Below are 23,142 nucleotides of genomic sequence, written 5' to 3'. Positions count from 1 at the left end.
GTATGGCCTGGAACATACGAAGACAGAATTACAAGATAAGAACCATGACAGCTTCTAGAAATGCAGACGAAGCAATATTGTTCTTGAGATAAGGAAAAACCAAGGGAAAGATCTAAGGAAGAGAAGAAATGAAAATTAAAGAAATAGGAAGAAACATTTGTTGACAATGCTAATTGTATCTATAAATTGAAACATTTTCTCCCTCAGGAGAAACACAGAATTTTAAGCACTGTTCCTGAGATAGCAGAACAAAGTACCAACGTGAATCTGAAATAAGATGCTTAAAATCCAAGTTAAAAAGAAGCATTTTTAAGCTGGAATCTGTCTGAATGCATTTAAATTATTTTAGAGTTGCAAACAAATTGTCCTTAATGTACTTACGTGGTGGTGTTGGAGGTAGCAGCCGTCTCCTAGGAGATCTTTTTGTATCGTAACAGAGCTGTGAATCATCTTCCTCAAAAAAACCATGTGGGTGATGGTAACCTTTTGGTCTCTCAAAATCTGACTCATGGCAGTGATATCTACAGTGGTAATCATATCTATGTCTGCATTAAAAAACAATAAAGAAAATATTTTTTCAGGGAGTTTTTGTAAATGGGTGTATTCGTTTCCTTCTAAAAGATTTTCAAGTCTACTCTTTCTCCAGCAAGATAATTAAACTCTGCATTCTATAATTGCACAACTCAAATTTAAAATCCAGTTTCTGTAGGATTTTGAGATAGTGGGCATATACTTTTGTGCTAGTACAGTTACAGAGTCAATTCCCAGGTAAAATTTTTAATCAAATTGTATTTTCAATTAATTTATTCTTACCAGTGCAGGAAAAATGCAACATCTCAGTTGCACACTGCTTAAAAAAATAAATACTCTACTCCTGCCATGCTCTCTTGAGAACCCTGGGTGAGGTGCAGGAGCACAGAAGCTCAGAATGGATTTAAGCCTCTTACATTTTGGATATTCTCGTGTTTAAAATCAGATCTTGGAAGGGTGTTACTTGATGCTAACTATCATACAAAAAAGTTAATGACCTGAGAATTCTGTAAAATTTAGCTTTCATGCAAATCTCAGCTTATATGCAAACCAACAAGATGCAGATTAGGGTGCCAATCTTGCCAGAATTCAGCTGGTGAATGTAGTCCATATAGCAGGAGATGGAGGAGGAGAATTAAGCATGTCTGGCACTTGAGCATATGCACTTACAGATCTAAGATAGAACAGCAATAAATTCCTCTACTTCTGGTCTGGACTTGTAAACAAAAAAAATATGAAGTGAAAAAAAGTGAGGATTATTTTTGAGATGTTACTGAATTTATTCCATAGAAGGGAAACATTCCATCTTTGGAACACTCTCCATTCCTACTCATTTCACATTTCAGCAGTTGCAGAGTATTAATTTCATTAGAGAATTTGCAGTGTGAGCGTGCCTAGTGAAGCCTTTACATCTATGTACCTAAAATACTGAAATATTTTTGCATGTTATTTCATCTAACAAATATTTTTATTTAACAACAACATTTTATTTCACAAATTTCCTCACCTGTTTCCTGACAACATACTGTCATCTTCATAATATTCTTCTCCACTATAATACTCCTGCTCTCCCAGATAATGATCATCATTGCAATAGTCTTGGACTTCATGTTCTTCCCGGCGAATAGTAGGTCGGCGCACATCACCAGTGTCAGATCTGTAAGTAGCAAACAAATAGGGTTGGGTTTTTTCTATTTATATCAATTATGTGTTTTTTGTTTTATACACAGTTATTTTAATGTGCTTCAAAGGAGGAAACAAAAAGACAAGCATTAACAACTCTCTAGTTCAGAAAGCAGTGTTACAGTAGTGCCGAGCACTGCAGTTCAGAACGTGAGTGATGTATCTGTTTCTTAAAGATGGCCTTCCTTTATCTCCTTTTGGTACAATAGGAAAACAATAAAAGGATACCCAGTGAAGTCAAATACATTCAAGATGTTTTCACATGATTACATTCAGCCATTTGGAAAAAAACAGCCTCTCTCCAATGCCTGAAGCTTGCCAAATGGCTCAAATACTAGGAAGTTCTCACTGAGGTATTCAAAGAAAACAATCTGAAATGGATATTCAAATCTAGACATTAAAACCACCACTGAACGTCCATTTACCAATGCACTTCAATTAAAACAACAGATCCTATTTTTTAAAAGTTGTCTTAGAAAATATTCAGACATAAGACCAGAAAAGATTTTGGGTCCTCTGTAAAAGGAACTGTACACATTAACATTTATCAAAGCTAACACCAGTGGTTTTTGCAGTCTTGACAAGTAAATTTTTAACAAGGTCTACAATCAGGTGTGATCTTTAGCCTGTTGAAAACTGCAGAAACCTGCCTGGACTTTCAAAAGGGCTTGAATAATTTTGAACTTTACCAGAAGTTTGTCCTTTTAGAACAGGCAGTGAAAAATTATATCTAAAAATAGTCACTTAAGCTACCAAGCATATGCATTGTGGTACAGATAATTCAGAAAAGAAAAAGGAAAGAAGAAAAAAAGAAAGAAGAAAAACTCCTCTGCCCTCTTCAATTATGCCAGAACAGTATCAACTCACCTAATATATGTTTCATAGTACCGTGTTCTATCCAGGTAGGCCATGAAAATGAGAAAAATATTTTTAGAACAAGTCATTTAGAGAAATTCTTTGGTGATTACAATGTCTGTGCTGTAACTAATGATTTCACTTTAAGGAAAACTGCTGCTTTCAAACCCCAGTAAAGTTTTATGCGTCTCCCGTTCATTAGAGCTAGATTTTAAATACAGTTCATACACCAGTAGGCAACAGAAATGAAGATTCAAATTAATTTCACTTAGCTTAATTTTCCTACAGTGTATTTATAAATTCATTTAAAAGCAAAGACATATTTGTGAGTTTACCTCCTACTGCTTGGCCTTCTACGCTTCTCGTGGTCAGTCCTGGAGTGTGAACGGTAACCGTTTTCAGATCGACGCTCACGATTTCCAAAACTTGTGTGTTTTCCATGGACTTTGGACACGTTGGCATTATTGAGATTGGCATTTGTTGAGTTCGGAACATGCTTTCCTACTGAGTTGTGATTGTGATGGTTGTGGTACACAGAGTTTCCTGCCTGATGATACATGTTTTTCTCAGTATCACTTGCAGAGGGAATTGAAGGCCGCTGGACATGTAAGGGACGGTGTGTGGTGTTGATTTGCTGAAATGAATCTCGTCTGTCACTGCTAATGTGGTTTATGTGGTTGCCAAAGAGGGCACCATTCCTCTGTTTTAGGGGAAGAGAAAGAAAAAATTATATCAGATACCTTACCAGAACGTACTCTTGACAGTGACAACTAACTTTTCTCTCCTACATGCATAGAAAAGTAGCAATTCAAGTAACCTGTGATTTTTCTTTCTAATTTTATGATGCTTCAGATGGGATCTCCTGAAGTGACAAAGATGTGATTGTGGTGATGACAATATTGTATTTCAGAGTCAAATCAACAGTATGCTGTGATCATTATTCTTTTCCACACAACTAAAAGTGACATATCCAGCTTTCTCCACATTTTATTACACAGGAGAAACCTAGATTCCCGTACATGAACATGCACCAGCTTCCTCAGGAAGAGACGTGTTTGCTTAATCTTTGGGAACACTGTGGTGGAGTTCTCTCCTGCTCTCCCGGAGCACTAGTTTGCAACAGGCGTCACTCAGACAGGATGGAGTGCCATGCAACAGCTTGCAAGCAAATCCCAGGTAGGGAACATTCAGCTCCAGTGCTTCCATTCTTTCTTCTCACAGAGGTACAAGAAAGAGTAGTTTCTGTTTATCAGCCCTGGGAGTGTAATGGATGGTGAAAGAGGGGATGAGGTGCTAAGTTATGACTATGACATGCAGCTCTCTTTGACACCTGACCCAGGTTAGGGAGCCTCCCTGTCTAGCCAGGTGTGGGTCCTGGATGACAGCAGTCTGAGTTGCAGCTCAATCTAGAGAAGACAGGAGGTAATGATGGTTGGCAGAGAAATGCATCTACTGATGGCAGCTGGGGCACTGTCTCCAGTGCCACATCCTCCTTTTTGCAAAGGACAGTAGCAAGCTATGGGGCTTCTGCTGTAATTCCTACAGAAGCACGATTTTACATTCTGAAATGCTTGGGAAAAAATAAGTTTTCTTGCTGGCTGACAAATGGTTTGCAGACTGATTATAACACCAAATTTACATGTTCACCATTTAGGTCTAAATAGCATAAAGAGGAAAACTAATCTTTTTTTCTGATTGATTCTTATATATCCCTCATGGGATTGGAAATGGCATTTATATTTAGTTGAACTCTGTAACTGAACACATTCATTTTAAAATACGCAGCTCCGTGTCTCTTGTGGTTTGCTTGCATAGACTTTCATTCTCTTCTTCCTATCTACCACTGCAGAGGTTAAAACCAGTTTAAACCTTGCCACTATCAAAATTTGAGACAGTAAGGTTCATGCCTTCTATTAGGATTTGCTTAAGAAAAAGTGAGAATTAATGAGAAAGAATTAGGGGCAGGAGAACCACCCTGCAGGAACTGCTTCGTAAATTTATGAAGAAATGCAAGTGCCCTGATACTACCATTTTTATAGATTTATACATAGAATATACTTATTTATAAAATATTTATATTTCCTGATTTGAGGGGTTTAAAAGTATTATTATTATTCTATTATTTCATATTCAAGGATAAGGTCATTCTTTACTCTCATATTATACAAAAAACAATTCACATGGTTGTGTTCTGACATTACTTTATAAACATCTTCCTCCTCCTCTGGATTGTTTTCCTCTGGTTCATCATCTTGCAAGTCACAGGAAATAGCTCGGCGTATTTCTGGGCCAATATCATGAAGTGTCCTTAGTCCTGCCTAAATCAAGGACAATACCATAATACATTAGGAATGCAAACTCTTTTTCGCTCTTTAATTACAGGTGTTAAATTTATTTTAAAGGACAATTAACAGGTTTTGTATCCTGACATCCACAGAGGATGCATCCTGCTGTAAGTTCCTTTACTGTTATTAATAAAAGGTTAATAATAATTAATATTCCAGTACAACCCTGTTGAGGTGATCATGTCTTTATTATCACAGTGTAGACACTGACTAAAACACCACTGATGTTTATGGACCCCTACAGAAGAAAAATTAATCCTATTAAAAGGTATAACTAATCAGCAAGAACTATAATAAAATGCATTTCAATGAGATGTATATTTCATGTTCAAAACATGTTTGCAGCCTGTGTCAACAAAGAAAACACAAGGAGATCTTTGCTATAGCAACAGCAATTTTAGCAGCGCTCAGATGGAAAAGAAAGCAGTGAAATAATTCCAGCTCATCTGCACTGCACTGTGGTATGCAGAGATTTGGTTTAAAGTTTTAGTTTAGGACAGAAAACCATTGAGTTACAGCACCAGAGACTCAGTGTACATCGGTTCATATTCCTCTCAGGTTTGCTACCACAAGCAGAATTTAGGAGAAGGGATAATGCTGAAACTGTCCAGGACAGACCTGCACATCAGGGAGGAAAGAGATGTCATACCCATGCCAAGAACTCAGTGCTTTTGTAAAGGCCTGCCTTACTTCAAAAAAGAGATATTTTTCCCGATTTAACCCTGGCTGTTACAGTCTGAAGCAAGAAACACAGCCTCGTTCTTCCCAGCAACTTCTTTTATCTCCTCAAGGTTCAGAAAAAATCCAAAATGTTTTTGTTTAACCCTCTGCTACCACTACACTTACACTACTAAAAATCATGCACAGCATTTGGCTCCATTTTTGATTACGATCTAAAAACCTGATTTATTCTTTTTTAGCATTTTTGAAGGAGATATCAGGGCTGTACCGGCACAACACTGACATTGCATAGTCCTGTGGTAGCATGAGGATGTGTAGAGAATTTTGTGTGTTTCCAGAAGGAACTGAGGGACCTCAGAGGACTCCGAACATGGCTTGGTCTCATTCACGCTGTTTCGTTACACATTCCCAGGAGCACACTCAAAACTTCCACTCAAAACAGAAACAGCTGCTTTGCTGGGGAGAAAAATGGCATTTATGCAGTGTGGGCAATCAGAACCTGGAAAGGGATGAACCAAAAGGCTCCACTTCAGGTTTCAGTCACTCCAGTATTTCACTTCCTGAAAAAGGCGCCTGACTAATCATATTATCTACATCTATCTGGCAATCCAACTTTCTTCCTGAGGAATGAACTTTGAGAGCTATGCTATAATTGAACAAGGCTCTAAAAATCATTTACTAGTGAGTTAATATACAATAGTCATTTCATGAATACATTGGGAATGGTGGGAGTGCTTTCTCCCACTTCTTATGCTAATTGCTTAGTCAAAACCTCAGCAAGGTTGCTAATGTCATCATTTTTCAAGGTGCTAAAGGGAAGCAAAATTAACACTTTAAGGTACAGGTATTCAGAGGCTTCTATTTATTTAGCAGAAACGAAGGCAGTATTGATGTAGTAGAAGACTGCTAATATATTTCAGTTATTTGACCATTAGCAAGAAGAGCCACTTGCATTTCACACTCTCTACCTGCTTACTTTAGAGCAAAGACAACTAAAAAGAACAAAAAACCTCAACTGGCACTTTAACATTAAAAAAAACCTGAGGTTAGTATGAACAGAGTACCATTTGAAAACTACTAAAATAAGGGAATTAGCATCCAGAAAAATACCTGAATAGACCTACACTACAGCACTGAACATAAAAGACACAGCAAAGTCTTGATTGTGCAGAGTTAGCCACGCTCGAGGAGCCCATCTCCTGGGGCTGAGGGCAGGAGACCCATCTCCAACGCTGGCTGCGTGCACTGCTCTACCACTGCACAAAAGCTCTGAGTTTTCAGCCAGCCCAGGCCGCCTTCAGCTGAGCCCTTCTGTGAACACAGCACTGTCAGAGAGCAGCATCAGACAAAATTTAACCCTGACAAAAACTACTTGCTCATATCCCTGTCTGCCAAATTGTGACAAAGTCCCACAAATATATGCCTGGAAGCTGAGAAAAGCCATGTGTTTGACAGCAACACACTGAATAGTAATTTAATTTTGATTACATTTCCAACTGCCTTCTGGCTTACTTCTTGGTGAATTACCCCTCCTTTACTCAAGAGAAAACAGGCAGCCTTTATCATCTCATCTCATCTCTCTCCAGTAATACTCATTTCCAAGTAACAGACCTCTTGCAGTTACACAGTCAACAGTGGAAGACAAAAACCTGGATGACCATATGCAAAGGTATATGTTAGCTACACTAAACCCAGCAGCTTTATTCACTCAGCCAGCACTGAAGCTCTCAAACAACACCAGTCTGCAGAATTGAAATACTCCTCAGTTTATTTGCTCTACTGGAACAACTTACAACAATTTTGTGAACTCTATCCTTAAAATGACTCCCATTTACTGTCTCGTTTTACCTGGTGCAAGCCAACAGCATTCTAAGTCATCTAAGAAACATTTTTATCACGGGAGCACAACAAAACAAGACAAATGCTCATGCTGAGCTCTTACTGATAAGACAATTCTTCATGAGATCAGTCAGCCACCACTAAAGTGAGACTGATGTAAAAACACAGGAATTGGTACTTTTATGTCAATAGGAAAATCCCTTCTTTGAACCACACAATGTCTTCTGTGAAGACTGAAGAGGCAGCATGGACTGATCAAACATTTGACTTTAACTTCAAGCACTTCAAAACCAAATCAAAGATCTCTTAAACAAAAGACCACACAAAATATCAAACCAACCTTCCCCACATCTCTTCTTTAATTTACAGGGAAGAAGAGTCCTTCAGACACACATTCCCTACATAATATTGCACATTTCAGTCTACCCAGCAAGAACCCTGGAGTCATTATAACACACAAGAGGGCAGTGGAAGCACTCCACGTCCTCCATTTGTGAGGTTTTAAAAACTTGTACATTTAAATCAGAGATAAAAGCAAAAGCAGAGCGGGTGGGACTGTTTGAAAAAAGAGAGTCTGGATAGTGATTTGTCTACCCTTGCCAGAGGTGTGCTTGTTTCTTTTTCACTAGGACTGCTGAAGTTCTTAGAAGGTGGTTATTACCCTCCATAGAACTTTGTAAGACTTTTAGTTATTACATACAGTGATTCAAGATGTGCCACATTCTTGAAGCATCAGGTTATAATGACTTTTAAAAAATAGTCAAATTTGAGTGTTATACAGGAATTACTTCCTCACAGTCCTTGAGAATGGCTCTAACTCTGTTCTACAAATTTCACTAAAAGTTTGCAAAAGAAGTTATTTCTTGTTCAGACACACTGTTTATCCAAAATTTATTTTTTGATTCCTTCCTTGCTTCATCTTCTTTCCATGTAGGTATGAGAAAGATGAGAAGTATCAGTCCAATGGTTACTTAGCAAAGCAGTGACACAGAGTGTTGAGCAACATAATTACATGAGAAACCCAAGCATGTCTTTAATTAGGCTTTCCCATAAATGCACAGAATGACTTCAGATGAACATGGTAATTCTGTGCAGCTGTGCTCTGGAGGGACAACAGCACCTGCAATGTTTTCAGGATGGAACAAGGCTGATCACTGATACACCAGTGATGGGTCCTAAATAGCATCTCAAGAGACAATGACTGATGCCCCTGTCTCTGACACACCATTGAGGTGGTACAGATGTGTTTTCAAAAGCAGAAATAACAGAACTGTAGGAGTCCCTCACCCTCAGTGAGAAAAGACACCTGGACAGGTTGTTTAGATACATGCTTTAAGAGACTTGAAAGGCACCTCGCACCAAAACATTTGAAAGTTAAACATGTAAATATTTTGAAAAGACTGCTTTTAACAAATGCCAAATAGATTTTAAATCAACTTTCCACATCTACAGCATGCATAAAAGAGTAACACTATTTTAGATATATGTCTTATATTAAGAAATCCGTGTATAATTCAAGACTCCAGTCATGATTTTCAGAAAAACATTCAAATGCTTATAAATACTGGAACTACAAAAAGATCATTTTCCCTGTACCTAAACTCAGTCCAAAATCATTTTAAGGTATGGTCCAACCTACATATAGCTGCAGTTTAAGCTTAGTTTAAGAAGTGCAAGCACAATACCCTTATTTAAAAAATATCATTGTCACCTACACTATTTCCAGTCAGTAAAATACCCAGTGGTCCCTCTTTTGAGGCATCTTAGAGTGATACCAGGAATTGGAAGACACTGGCAAGCTTTGCTTCACAGACTTTAGAACAATGATGTATATTTATGTATATTGCTATATAAACTCACTAGAACTGGAAAAAAGCACAAACGTTAATTCTAAATACTTAGGTTTTCAGAGCTTCACAATCCTGGAAGCCTATGACTCTAAAAACATTCATGTCAACCATTAGATTTATAGGTAAAGAGCATGTTTTTACTATCTGCTTATTTTAGAGCAAAGAAAACTACAAAGAGTAAAAAACCTCAGAGATACACTGTCACTTTAACATAAAAATAAACTGAGGTTAGTAGGAACAGAATACAATCACAGAACTACTTACAAAAGGAAACAAGCATGCAGAAAAATAGCTGAATAACCTACACTATAGCAGTGGACATAAGAGACATAGTAGTCAAGCCTTGATTGTCCAGAGTTATCCATCCTGGCAGAGCCCAGCTCCCAGTGCTGAATGCACTGCGCTGCAGCTGCACAAAAGCTCTGAGCTCTCAGCCAGCCCAGGCTGCCTTCGAGCTGAGCCCTTCTGTGAACACCACATGAACATGGGAGCACAATTAAATGGAACTTGAGCAACAGATTAACCCCTCAGCTGATGCCTACCAGAGAGTTTGGCTTTTTCCCTTTTCTATTACTGTTTACTGCAGGGTTAATAAGACTTGTAACATTTGCAGAGAGAAAAAAGCATAATTGGTTTAATCTGAAACATGTTTCCAAAATCAGGTTCAGCTCTATAAATCAGTGCTTTTGTGTACCTGGCATGTGAAAGAAAATATCCTTTAATTTTTGTTTGTGTGTACTAACAAAGAGAGCTACACATAAATAAGTATGAAATACAGATGCATTCCATAGTTTACAGTAAGTATTTTCCGTAGGAAAAATTGTGTGTAATTAGTTCATTCCCTCTTTGTGCTAGATGAAAGTAATTAAAATTGTTCATGCTTCACTTAACATCTGTTTTACTAGCAATGTGACCACTGTTTGGCTCAATACAAGTTTCCATCATTACACAAAGACAACTCCTTCTGACCCAGAAAATGTATTGGTTGTCACTGCAAGTATCAGTCAATAGCACAAGAAAGGCAGTGGAAGCCCTCTTTTCTGGTGGCCTCAGGGCATGTATAACACCACAAAAATGACCTAAACATCTGACTCAAACTGGTCACCCATTTCATTTCATTTCATTTCATTTCATTTCATTTCATTTCATTGCATTTCATTTCATTGCATTTCCTCTTGTTCTCTTACCTTCATAAGGGGGTGAATTCCCCCAGGGCTGCAGAAGACAAATTGTGGGGTTCCAAGTGATGTTGTTATTGCAGCTCTAAAGATGCTTTTGGTGACAGTATGGAAGTTTAGACAAACTGCTGTTGGTTATCGTTTGAAGTGTCCTTTTCTGAGTGAGGGGGAATTTGGAATTTCATGGCAGAAAGACTTCCTTGGCTTAACAGCCTGAGCAGAAAATCAGTCCCCTGAGATGCTCTTCACTTTCTAAGCTGCTTCCTCCTCTCTGACACGTACCCAAACAGCAGCCTGGGTTAGGCTAACAGCAAATGCTACACCCTTGAGGAAAACCTGAGCTCTACAGAATAAAAAAAACCCTGAATGAAGTTACTGCGGAGTAAGAAGAGGAATTCCTGCCTGCTGCATGCTCTGGCACACACGAAGCAAATCTAGTTTAGCAGGGAGCTCTGCTCTAGTTTTCTAACTCAACCCAAACTTCCATTGTTTCTTCTTCTGTACCAAACACATCTCAAATCCAGTGTCAGAAGAAGCTGCTTCCTTTACTGCAGTTGGGTGGAGGTTCTGGCCCCTAAACATGAGGGGGCTGCCAGGGACATTCATGTGACACAGTTCACAAGTTTTGGTTTCATATTACCAAACAAAACTCAGGCAAAGGATGCAAGTTTCAGTTCAATGTGTTAAAATGCCTAAGTCTTAATGACAAAAAACCCTATTCTGTATATTCTAGTGTTCATTCACCCTGAAAACAAATGCTCTCTGTGTGTGTCTCTGAAGATAACATCTTCTAAGAACAGTATTTTTACACATGTTCCTTGGTCAGTCTGCCTTCCTGAGTCCACAGACTGAATCTTTACCTAAGCAATGTGGTTTCCAAGGGAAGATTTATTCCCACACTTGGTGAAACAGAACTTATTAACACAACTACTGTAGGCCACCAGAAAGCCTCACTGGACTTTCCTGAGCTCACAGAATTTTACTCTCTGTAATGCAATTCTCTTCAGCTAACTAAAGACAGTGTGGATGGTTCCCTGTCTTTCATACTACACTTTTTCTGGAAGTGCTTTTCTTGCTGAAAACATTACTTTATATGACCTTGAATTCTAGTTGTGGTATTGTGGAGATTTTCCTTTGCAGTTTCTAAAAACTTTTTTATTTTGTATGTAAAAGTTCTTAAATTATTCCACATCTTTTCTGCCTATGTTAACATAAGTCATTCCATCAATGAGACAACAGCATAAGAAGTACATGTTTTTAAAAGTTTTAGGTAAAAGCAAGGCATTCAACTTAATATCCTAGATTATAACTAAAGGACTAGTTTAAAAAAAAAAAAGGTAAGTGTAATTCCCTTGGAAAAACTGGGCCTTAGGCCATTTGACAGCTACAGGGTCTCCCTTCAATATCTTCAAAATACTGAATGAAATTATTGTAAAAAAACCCAGCCTTCAAAACCCCAACAAAATACCACATAAGCGTGAGGAATAAGAGGGCAAAGAAGTGATCTATGCTAAAAAAAGGCTGTTGCAGTCTCATAAAACAAGGAAAATTGCAACATCCATTAATTTTTTCTCAATAGTTGTCCTTAGAATTAAAACACAGTGAATAAAAACACATTCTGTGACAAGGAGCCTTCTGTCTCACAGGGGCTGTTTACTCTCTGAAGGCAGGAAAGTGTGACATGGCCAGCTGTAAGAATCAGCAGGATTATAAAACTGTAACTCACCTTATGCTTCACTCAAAGGTTAGGAAGGGACTTTAAATCTTGATAGCAGGTTGTTTTCTTCCTCTCTCGCAAAAAAAAAGGAGATAAGGAAAGCCAGGCTAAATAATGCAGGAACTGCAGGGTTTATTAGATCCTTAGGAACCATGTTCTTCACTAATTAACTAGTTCATTCACCCCAGGAGAAAGCCACAGATATCAGCAGAAGTACAGGAGCATTTATGGCTCATATGGCTTTTGACACAAATTGGAACAGGTGACCTTGCTTTTATCTGCTGGTTTGCCTAAGGACTTTGCAGCATGACAACTGTTCTGCAGTGGGGTGAGATGCAAACTAGAATATGAAAATACTGTTGCTCTCGTTCTTTACAAATAGAAGAATCAGATAGCTGGAAAGATCTTATTAGCCTGGTAAAAGTACTTTCCTCATCTTATCTAAAGCTCTAAGCAAGCAATTCCTAGTATAGAAAGGTTCTGAATGACAGAGCTCAAAAAATTGCAGCCAGATGTAGTTCAGTTTCTGCTGCTCTCATGTCCAGCAGTTCAGAAAGCAGGGGCTGTTTGCAGTGGTATTACCTTGACTACCAGATGCTGTAAAATCTTATCTAGTTAGAGAAACTTAATAGAAAACTGCTGCTGAAGTAACATGCCCACTCTGATTATAGGAAGCTTCTAATCTCAAAAAGAAAATTCTCAAAACAATAGAAAAGGTAAACACAGCCAAAAATAAAGGTCCTGTATTTACTGTCAGATTTCAGTGTCAGGAACTCAGGTGTAGCTGAGGATAATTTTCCCCTCCAGAGAGAAGGCTGAAAAATTCTTTTTCTGTTGTGTATCATCTCTTCCACTCATGTCTTCATAACAAAGTCAGGTGCTGCAATATTGAATGTGCTGCATGTTTGATTAATTAATGCTGGGGCAGCTCTGCTATACTGACATAACAGTCACCACAGCTTTCCTGAAAAACTGGATGACTGAGTGATACTGCACATTTCTGCTTTTCTTAGTATATTGCTTACCAGAGAGATATGCAAACATTAGTTCACCTAGAGTGTTTAAGGGAATAAACGGAAAAACAGCTACTGACTCTCCAAGAAATAATATTTTCATAGGTACAAGCTTTTCACAGACCATCCAACAAAATTTCTATAGTTGAGACACAGGCTGGATCATATACCCATAATTTATGCTACCAGAAGTGGTTGATAAGAACAAAGGCTTTTGAAAACATTGAAATTTTACAAGCATTTAAGCTTTGGACAAAGCATGGAATAGCAGGCTGAAAATGGAGACACCTGATTTTCATACTTTATAAGGCCAAAAAGATTCTCTGTGATCATTTATACTAAATTCCATATAAAATATCCCACAGGACTATTCTCAGGGTCATTGACCAGAAGAAATCAGTTCCTTGTTGAAGCAGAACATCTCTTTTAGAAAGATATCCAGCTCTATTTTAAAGCTGTCTCCTCATATAATTAATTATTCTAACTAACAAAGCACTGTGACTTTGAATTTGATGTGCTGTCGCTTCCAGTTTAAAATTATATTATTCACTTATATACTGGACTGGGACTTTTTTCCAACCACAGGTTTTACGTCTCTTTGAAACAGTATTTCCATTTTATTTGAAAAATCAAGTTGGGTTTCTACTGATCTGTTAGAAAGACAAAAGCAGAAAAGAGGGAAATGGGGAAAAAGAAAGCAAAAATCTTCCCATCTACTGGCCTGGCTCATATTAATACCAGGGGAGCATTGTTGTAATCAGACAAAAAGTTCCATGTCTCAAATCCCATAGGCCTTTGCAGATTTCTAGCAGAGATTCATGGTCATTTTTTAAGCTGTTTTGAATTGAAAAATATTTGCCTAAGGAGAGAGGAAGAGCTGAGTCTTTCCAGTTCCATGTTGCCCTCCGTCTTTGTCACTGAACAGGAAGCAGAGTCGGATAATAAACAACAGAGAAAGCTCACATTTGACAACTCAGTGGTTTTCTCTACATTGTTATGTGTGCAGCTTCAAAAACACAAGAGGAAACCTGCAATACTGAGGCTCAAAACTAGCTTAGCCCTCCTTATGCTCAAATGATTCTGCAATAAAGAAGTCTGAAAAGTCCTTCCTAAAAATCCAACATCTTTCACTTCCCTCTCAACTGTTTGCAGCCTTTTTATCAGTTTCATTACCAATAATTTTCTCTTCTTTTGTGTATGCAAATACAATTCACACAACCCTGGCAAGCCATGGGGGCACAAATAAATAGCAAGAATTGTGGTGAATCTTTCCCTGCTTGTTGCATCTCTTATGTTTGTGGTGATTCAGAACACAATGGGAGTCAGAGCTGCCAGCAAAGACATTCTTAGGGAACGGGAATGAAACAAATTACCCACTTAACACGGCAAAGATCATTCTGTTAAACTGAAGTACAAACCAACAGGATTTTAACACACAGTATCTCAATCAAGTTAACACAATTCTCCTCTTTTAGAAAGGGATTTTCACAACATATTCCTAAATTTTGGCACCAGAATAAAAAAACTATCAGAAACAGATATAGTTTGTAGCGAACTGCTAATCATTAACTGAAATCCACAAAGTCCCAATCCAATAAAAATGGTGCAGTGTAGGATGGCTGGAATTATTTGAGAACAGCTTTCCATTTGCCTGTTTCAAAGTTCATTCTACAAAGAGTACCAGTGGAAAGAAGTTGTCAGAATTTGCTCTTTAGATCATGTGTACTCTATGGACTGGTGGCTGCAGGCCTGTTGAGAGACAGAAGGCCAAATATATTGTCCTGGTTTCCATGTGATAGCTTGTTTTAAGAGACAGACAGAAGTGTGTGACATTAATGCCATATGTTAATATTACTTCCTATGAAAGAAATTGATGGATGCAGAATTCGGAATTTGCAAATATCAAAACAATAGGAAGATATTTCATGATAGCATAAGTGGAAAAGAAAAAGAACAATGAGAATTAAGAAAAATGATACTGTATAAAAACCTCTTTACTATGAGGCAATGCACAGTAGGAAGTTCCCTGAGAACTGGCTTGTAGCATTGTAGGAACAAAAGAAATTGAACAGTTAAAGCAAAACAAAGAACATAAATGATAGCTCAGAGCTTTATTTATCCAACACCCAATCAGCAGCTTTAGACTGATTTATCAGCTAGACCTGCTAAGAAATTTTATAACCATTGCTCCTGTTTGGGTAATCCATAGAGAATAAGTTTTTGCACTTACCTTGTTAGAGACAGAATAGCAGGATTAGGTTTTATTTTGCTGATGAATATGGGCCAAAAGTGTCCCAGCTAAACAAAATCCTGGCAGCATTGCACAATCATCAATATTCATCTACCTGCTATTTCAAGTAAGCTCACAAAATGGTTAGTTAAAAACATTAAAAAAATCACCTGCAGAGCAATCGTGGTGTTCTTCGCAGGATATTTCCCCACCAGTCCTTGTTCTTTGCGTTTCTTGAATTTCCTAAAGTAGTCCTGTATCAGGAAGGTGGCATAGAACTTCCCCACGGTTACCTCATCATCTAAATGAACAGACCAGACAGATCTCTCCCAAGTCAGCACATTTATCAAGAGCCTGTACACTCACATCTGATTTGGGGGGGAAAATGTGATGGGTGCAACAAGTACTATGCTTCCAGCTTACAACAGTGGGGCCTGCAACAGGCTCAAAAGCAATGTTTCCGCAAGCAGGTTTGGTTCAGTCAGTTAAGTGAACTCATCCTAATAAAATACAGTACTTTACCAAGACTCATGTACTTCTAAATAAGTTTCTACCAAAACCATAAACATGTTTGTATATACATAGAAGCTGAAGTACTGGCTTTAGTTACTTGGAGTAAATAGATTAAATAAAATCTACTATGACTCACATACAGTGATGTTCACAAGAGTGACTCTGCCTACATCTCTTTTTTTGTCACTGCTGAACTTTTAACCAAATTTGCTTGCCAGTGTATTATGTCAGTTCTGTAATGCTGAAAATAGCCTCCATCAGGGAATTCAGTACAATTCAAACAGTAGGCAAACAGCCAGGGCAGTGAAATGTAGCATTTTTACAGAGTCACTGTTGAGAACAAAATCCAGCTTTGAAAGTTTCCAAAGGCAGGTGCCTTGCAAGGACACCAAAATCGCCTGGTTCACAGCAGGTTAAGAATTAATGTGCCTGTTTATGAGTCCATTGAATCATTCAGCTAAGTTTGATCTCTTGGTGATTAATGCTTGCCAGAAAACTAGGAATAGTTTTCTATCCAAAAACATTGCTTTTGTTGTCACACAATTTTTTTCCCTATTTATCTGACACGAAGTTCCATTTCCCTTCCTGCTGTACTGTCCAATCTCCCCGTGGTTTTCAGCATCCAGAGGTAGATATTTGCAACAGGATTTCTGGCTCCTGCTGTCCATAAAGAGGGACTGGTGTGGTTCAGGCATCAACTGTTAGTCTGTACAGTCATGACTTGACTGAACATGAAAATCTAACATGCCCAGACACATTTTAACACACCTCTGATAGAAATTATGGGCTTTTTTAAACATTTGATTAAAACAGACTGTCCATGCATCTTCATTTTATCAATAATACATGCCAATGTATCTCACTAAGGATAGTATTTGTAGTAGTGTTTTTACCTGTAATTACTGGTTTTTCTAATTTAAATTGACTTTCTTCTTTTAGTGACTTGCTTTCATCAAAAAGGGTAGGGAATCCAATCCATGGGCAGTACTTTTTAAAATCCATTTTTGCCTCTCTGATAGAATTTATCTCAAAATGAAATCCCTACCACACCAAATCAGCTCCTCTCATTATAATGTCTGAAATGGGCTGTATGCATGTGAGAAAGTATGACAGGCTTTAACTACAGTCAAAATGCACCCAGAATCTTCTCCCAGCAGTTTGTCTTTAAAGATAACAAAACAAAAATAATTATAATAATTGCTTCAAAAGATACTGGTTGGGAGACCAGTCTGTTGCAGGAAATAACTTAGCATATTAAAGAGCCTGCTCTGCCAAACTCTGACAATTCCTCAAGGGTCAGAGTCCCCTCAGTTCCTGCTAGGAAAGACACAAGTAGCAGAAAATATCAGGAACAGCTCACAAGAAAAGCTCACCAGTCTATGGATTCCATCTCAGCAATAAAAGGCTTTTTAGTTGACTCCACAAATTTCATTAATAAACCTTTTGTGAACATTTGCTTTGATGGTCACCTGTAATCTTCCTTTGCAGCTCTTCAGGAGACTAATGGTGCATTGTATTAGGATGAGATCTCTTATACAACATGTGAGGTAAACTTGCCTTCCCTAGTTTAGATAAATCCACTGATCTGCAACATAGCTCTGGTTTCACTCCCCAGATAAGCCTTTCCCCATCCTTCATACACTATTTCATTTCAAGTATTTGAACAGAACTTTTAAGGAAGTGGGTTAGCAAAGGGCTCCCAGAAAGAACAAGCACATAGAAGTGACAGACTTGATATAACAAACACCGCTATGGGTTGCACTCAGAGCGTGTCTCACGTCAGGCTATGACACTGCACCACCACTGACTGTGCCTGAGATGACAACACCTGTGAAATACCAGGATGCAGAAATGAAGGGCCCTTATTGATCACTTTGGACATGCAGCAATTGTTTATAAACATATCAGACAAATGCAGTGCCAGTTCACTGAACTGTGCACACCGAAGTCTGGCTGTGTCGGCACGGTGCTTGTGTCAGTCACAGGCACAGTCAGTCCTATGGCAGACGAGCACACAGGAACTGATGCCTGGCCAAGGGGAGCCATCCTTGACTCTGCTTTCTGAATTACACACATATAGCCAGATATAGACAGGTGTAGGAAGGCAGCTAAGCATAACTGACCACAGAACAGACAAATTGCTAATTACAATTAGTGATGGCAAAAGGAATCATTTCAAAAGGAAGCTGTTGGAAGAGGGCAAAAAGTACTAGGCAGGATTAAATGGATTTACAGGTGGAGACTGGGAAGTTTAGAGAATACAGGTGAGTTCTTAGTGAGTTTTATGTACTTCTCTTACTCTTTAATCTTATCAACAGATCAGGCATTTGACTGACATTCTATGTTTTTGCAAAGCAGTTTCACCCTTCTGTACTGCAAATGTGTTGCTAACTATGAAAAGTCTCACTGAGTTATAGTAAAAAGTTATTTAATCAGTACCAAGAATTAACTGTTTATTTCTAGTGCATTTATTTATAATTCAAGGGGGGGAAAAAAAACCTGCTATACTGATTATTTTCATTCTGCTCTGCAAATAAGTGTTCTGGAGAACATGACTCACAAAGGACCTAACATTCAGTAATATCAGCACAAGTAATACTGGTGCAAACTACTATAAACTGGACCTCTCAATAATTTTAAGTGCAAGTGATTTTAACATATTGAATTTGAATGCTTTGTTGATTTATATTGAAGAGAATTTTCCATCTCCTAGGAAATTGTTATTATCAGCAGTTATTATTAACTGGTGTTAATCCATAGACAATTTTCCATTGAATATTAAACATCAAAACTAATTTCTACTGTACACTAAGCTATTTTACACTCCTATGGCATATGAATGTAAAATAGCTGTATTGGCCTTTTTTTTTAGGTGGTTTGCAATATTTTCAATTTTCAGATAAATCGTAACAAGGTCCACAGAGGAACAAAGTAAACTGGAATTGAAAATTCACAAATCTGCAGGACTTCCCAACACATTCCTATTTATACTGGGTTGCAGAAGCCATTCTGTCTCCTATCAATTGAGCACATCCAGGTTTTCAGCCTTCTAGCTACACTGAAGAGCTACATTTGCAGAATAAACATTAGCAATGAATTTCAGTATAGCTGAAAATAAATACACAGCTTATACTCAGCAATGAAATGAAGCTGAAGTTAAGAGTGAATTACTATGTGAGATTAGTTCTAGGAATGTAATCTGTACAGGTTCATTGTCAGATTGATTTAGGCAGGCAGAGCTCGCTATTCTGAAGCATGCTTCTTGATTTCAATAAAAATGTAGGGGAATAAAGTTGGCAAGAGGCAACACTAATTCCATGCCACCACCCTAAAACAGAATTGCTTCAGAATATTCGGAAAGACTCATAGTTGAAAGGAACAGAGGCTGCAGAAAAAGCTCAAGCACATAGTTACAACAATAACAAAGCGATTCATCTATGCCATGCAAGCACTTAGGTGTAAGGCTAAAAACAACAGAGTAGAACACAAAAGTTGTTTTAAATGTGCAGCATCAGCTCCCCTTTGGAGAGTCAATTTAGCCAGATTTTTGGCTTCATCCCCACTATTATCCAGCAGCCACTACACCAACAGCAGGGGCCCCCCCCAGCCACAGAGATGCTGCTCCACGGAGTGCAGGCAGTGTTCCTCCTCCTGGCACTGAGCATCCCCTTCCAGGGCCATCCCTTCCAGGCCCACCATCCCCCTCCACGGGGCAGGGGCTGGAGTCTGAGCAGTCTTGGGAGCTGCCATAGCACTGTGAAGTGCAATAAACTACAAGGAACACCAGGGGATTACAATGGAGCTGAGGATTGGATGTCTGGGTAAATATACCCTGGGCATGGGTGACAGTGAGACAGATCCTGCACCTTTAAAACTTGAAAAAGCAAGTATAAAACAGTCACCTAAACCTACACTACAGCGTAATAATAAAAATGTATATATTGAAAAAGGCTAAATATATATATATATCAGAATATATATATTTACAAAGAGAGATACTGACGTGTCATTTTACGGCACGTAGGAACAGTTAATAAAAGTGCCTTGTAGTTCTCACAAATGTTTGGTGTCATTAGAACTCAGATATCTCCTTAGATGGGCCACATTCATATCTCAGTCTTATAGGCATAAATCTGAACCATTTCCATCATCTGTGGAATGGCTCTGTTTTAAACTAGCATAGCTGAGATCATCTAGCTTCTTGCTTTATTAATTTAGCAAAAAAAAAAAAAAATTTAAGCTGGCAATTAATTTTTTTTTCTCCCCAAAGTGTTCAACATATACAAGCAAATAAGCTATAATGTAGCATAGTACAAAACATGTTGTTTTGCTCAATGCATTGAAATCAAGCTAGTTTATTTTGCTGAATGATTTGAAACCAAGACTATATTTAGGTCTAATAAGGATCTTTTTCAAGCAAGAAAATAGTCATAGCATTTTCCTCTCTTTCTGAACTAAGTCTCGCTTATCAGTCCTATATGTATTATCTACTGCAATAGGATATAATTGTCTCAATATTTATTTTGCTATTGTTTGTTGTCCTTAAATGACATTATAATTGCAAAATTTAGCAGTTTTATTCCTTTGGTTCCTAACAATCTAGAAAGACCAACATGCACGGAGAACAGCACACGGCAGAGTTTATCGGACTGACCGCCAGCGGGAGGGACAACTTGGTCAAGTAATTTCATGCTTGTTTTCTTCCATATTTTCTTTATGACTGCTCTGAGTTCTTCATTGGCTTGCTCTAGGTTACCTGTGGCAAGGAAATGGGAAACAGAGGATGGTTCAACCAGGTGCAATGAACAATCCTTTGGATATTAATTAGCTGTATACAATTACAGACTCTGATAGAGATCCTTTGGGGTGAGCCCGGGCTGTGTGATGTAGCAGACAATGGTACAACTAAAGAGAAAAAAAGGGAATAAGACATCAAATTCCTGGTGCTTTCAAATCCAGCTCTGGAGCACTGCAGACATCAAATGTGACTTCTAGACCTTGGCCTCACTCTGTCGCTCCTTCTGCTTAAACTGTCCAGAAAGTGACAACTTGCTCTTTACAAGCCACTTCTTCCTTGATCCAAAGCTGAGCCTTTATTTACTTAATCACTGTAATTTCTCAGCTGTACAGGCTTGAAAGTTCAAACAACTGAGTACTGAGCAATTTTTCATCTCTTGCAGTGCTCACCTAAACCACAATAATGCCTGAGGGGCCTTAATCTAAGTTTGTTATTGCCAGTGGAACCCAAATTCTCCTGAGAACAGCAGAAGAAATGGAACCAAAAGCAGTAAAAGATGGCAAAAAAATTTGAAAAATGTGTAAAAATAGAAAGAAAATCCTTTGAAACATTCCACTATCTTTAAAAACCTTTCTCTCTTTAATACAAATGACAGAAATCCATTCAACCCAGTCAGAACTGGCCTTGACCAGATTGGGAATGTTGCTTTCAAGTGTGCAAAAGCTGCAGTTGCACCACTGAGCTAAAAGGTAGTGAGGAAGGAGCACCTTGATTGGGCAGGAAGGGGAGTTCATTCATTTCTTGAAGTAGAACTCCTGCTATGCCACTGCTGCACATTTTTATCTGACCAGATGAAAACACAGAATAATTTCTGACGTATCTTTGCCTCTGGCCTCACTTTCCCTTTCCTTTCATTTTCTAGCAAATCATTCCTAGCAAGAGTGAATACAATCCATGATCCAAAACCAGATCCAGCAAGACCAAGGCAGCCCTACTCATGTCCAACAAAAGAAATAAATTGTAACTTTTCCTTATTGTGCTTTGTGACAAGTGCAGTAAAGGCTTTACAGTGAAGAACCTTACCTTCTGTTTTTATCTTTAGAGCAGTCCTAACCAAAGCAAATAAAGTAGCATTGAACATGACGGTTCCATCACTGTTTAGTGGCATATTCATGGCTACTAACCTCTGAAAATGAGAAAAGGAAAACAAATTTTGATGCTGCTTGCTTTGAAAAAACCTTTCTTTGAAAAAAAATTTGTAATGTTAATTTTGAAAAGTGGACGTATCCAAATAGTATTAGTGAGAGGAACATAAATTATGTAAGCTCTTCAAAACTAAGTTGAGTCTTCCATCCTAGCTGTGTATAATATGCAGCCAATATTTTTGATATTAATCACATGCATGCTTATTCAAAAGTTAAAATGTACAGTAGTTTTCTTGAGCTATTTATTGAGCTAACTTTCAAACACTGAAGTTCTTGACTATTAGTCATGCTGTGCCAGTACTAAGGACAAAAGCATCTCTTTCAGGGCATGGCCTCCAGCTGTAGTCATGTCCCAGCTTTCCCAGGGGTTCCTCATGCTCCATAAAGAGCACCAGGTCTTAATTGTCTGAGCCCATTTACTCCTCAGGAAACTCTTCAGTGATGTTGTGAGCCTCTTATGCCAGCTACACTGAACTCCTGTGAAAGGGGCTTTTCTCTTTGGGTCAGTCCATCCCTGCATCAGTGTTCTCCTTTTAGAGCAGCATTGCTGTGACCCTGTCTGCCAAAAGAATACAATTTCACCTATCAAAATCTTTTCCTAATGTCTGACTTGGATTTTCTTGTATTCTAGTTTAAAAGCATTACTCAATGAATAATTGATGCTAGCATATAGACAGAGGTTTGCTTTAAGTATGCCTTGAGACATTCCATTCCAACCCAATGGTTCACACATCAACTCTACCTATTTATAAAACAGATATACAAGAAATCTAAAGTACAGTACTGTTGTAACAATCCTTTAATTAACAGGTCTGATCTTATTCCCAATGAAATTGCTAAAATCACAATATCCGTAATTCTGAAGTCCTCAAATAATGTAATAATCATTAATCTCCTTTGTGTTGTTTTTCAACTTGTACATTAAAATGCCATTAATCCTTGTCAAAATTAAACATTTTGCCTGACAGATTCTATATAATTTTAAATTCCCACTTATTTTCTGTTTTCTTACTCACTTCATATTGTATTACACACTATTATTCACTCCAGCTTTATCATCTTGCAGTTGGAGAGAAAATCAGGTGAAACCCACCTTGCAGGCCACTCGGTGAGGGCATAACTTGCCAAAACCAAGAGGTGGCTGAATCCGTCTCAGCAACGTCACCACATCGAGGTGTTTTATCCTTCCCCTAGAACCAACACACATCAGTTACCAAACATCCACTCCCAAAAAATACACCCTGTTCTGCTTGTATTGTTCTCAC

At 38.1% G+C, this 23,142-nt stretch overlaps 1 protein-coding gene across 1 annotated transcript in view; it reads right to left on the bottom strand.

Moving 5' to 3' along the window:
• Positions 1–23,142, bottom strand: part of CACNA1D (calcium voltage-gated channel subunit alpha1 D) — a 169,564-nt gene that overhangs the window by 6,663 nt on the left and 139,759 nt on the right. Inside the window, 9 exon segments of the mRNA XM_017732415.1 lie at positions 382–545; positions 1,538–1,687; positions 2,581–2,607; positions 2,904–3,268; positions 4,770–4,886; positions 15,592–15,722; positions 20,589–20,690; positions 21,756–21,858; positions 22,971–23,067. Of these exon segments, the coding sequence (XP_017587904.1) occupies positions 382–545; positions 1,538–1,687; positions 2,581–2,607; positions 2,904–3,268; positions 4,770–4,886; positions 15,592–15,722; positions 20,589–20,690; positions 21,756–21,858; positions 22,971–23,067 (1,256 nt within the window).

This window comes from Corvus brachyrhynchos, unplaced genomic scaffold (genome assembly GCF_000691975.1).
Source record: "Corvus brachyrhynchos isolate BGI_N302 unplaced genomic scaffold, ASM69197v1 scaffold4, whole genome shotgun sequence".
Lineage (NCBI taxonomy): Eukaryota > Metazoa > Chordata > Aves > Passeriformes > Corvidae > Corvus > Corvus brachyrhynchos.
Note: the sequence above shows the minus strand (reverse complement) of the source record. Positions and strands in the feature narration are given on the sequence as shown.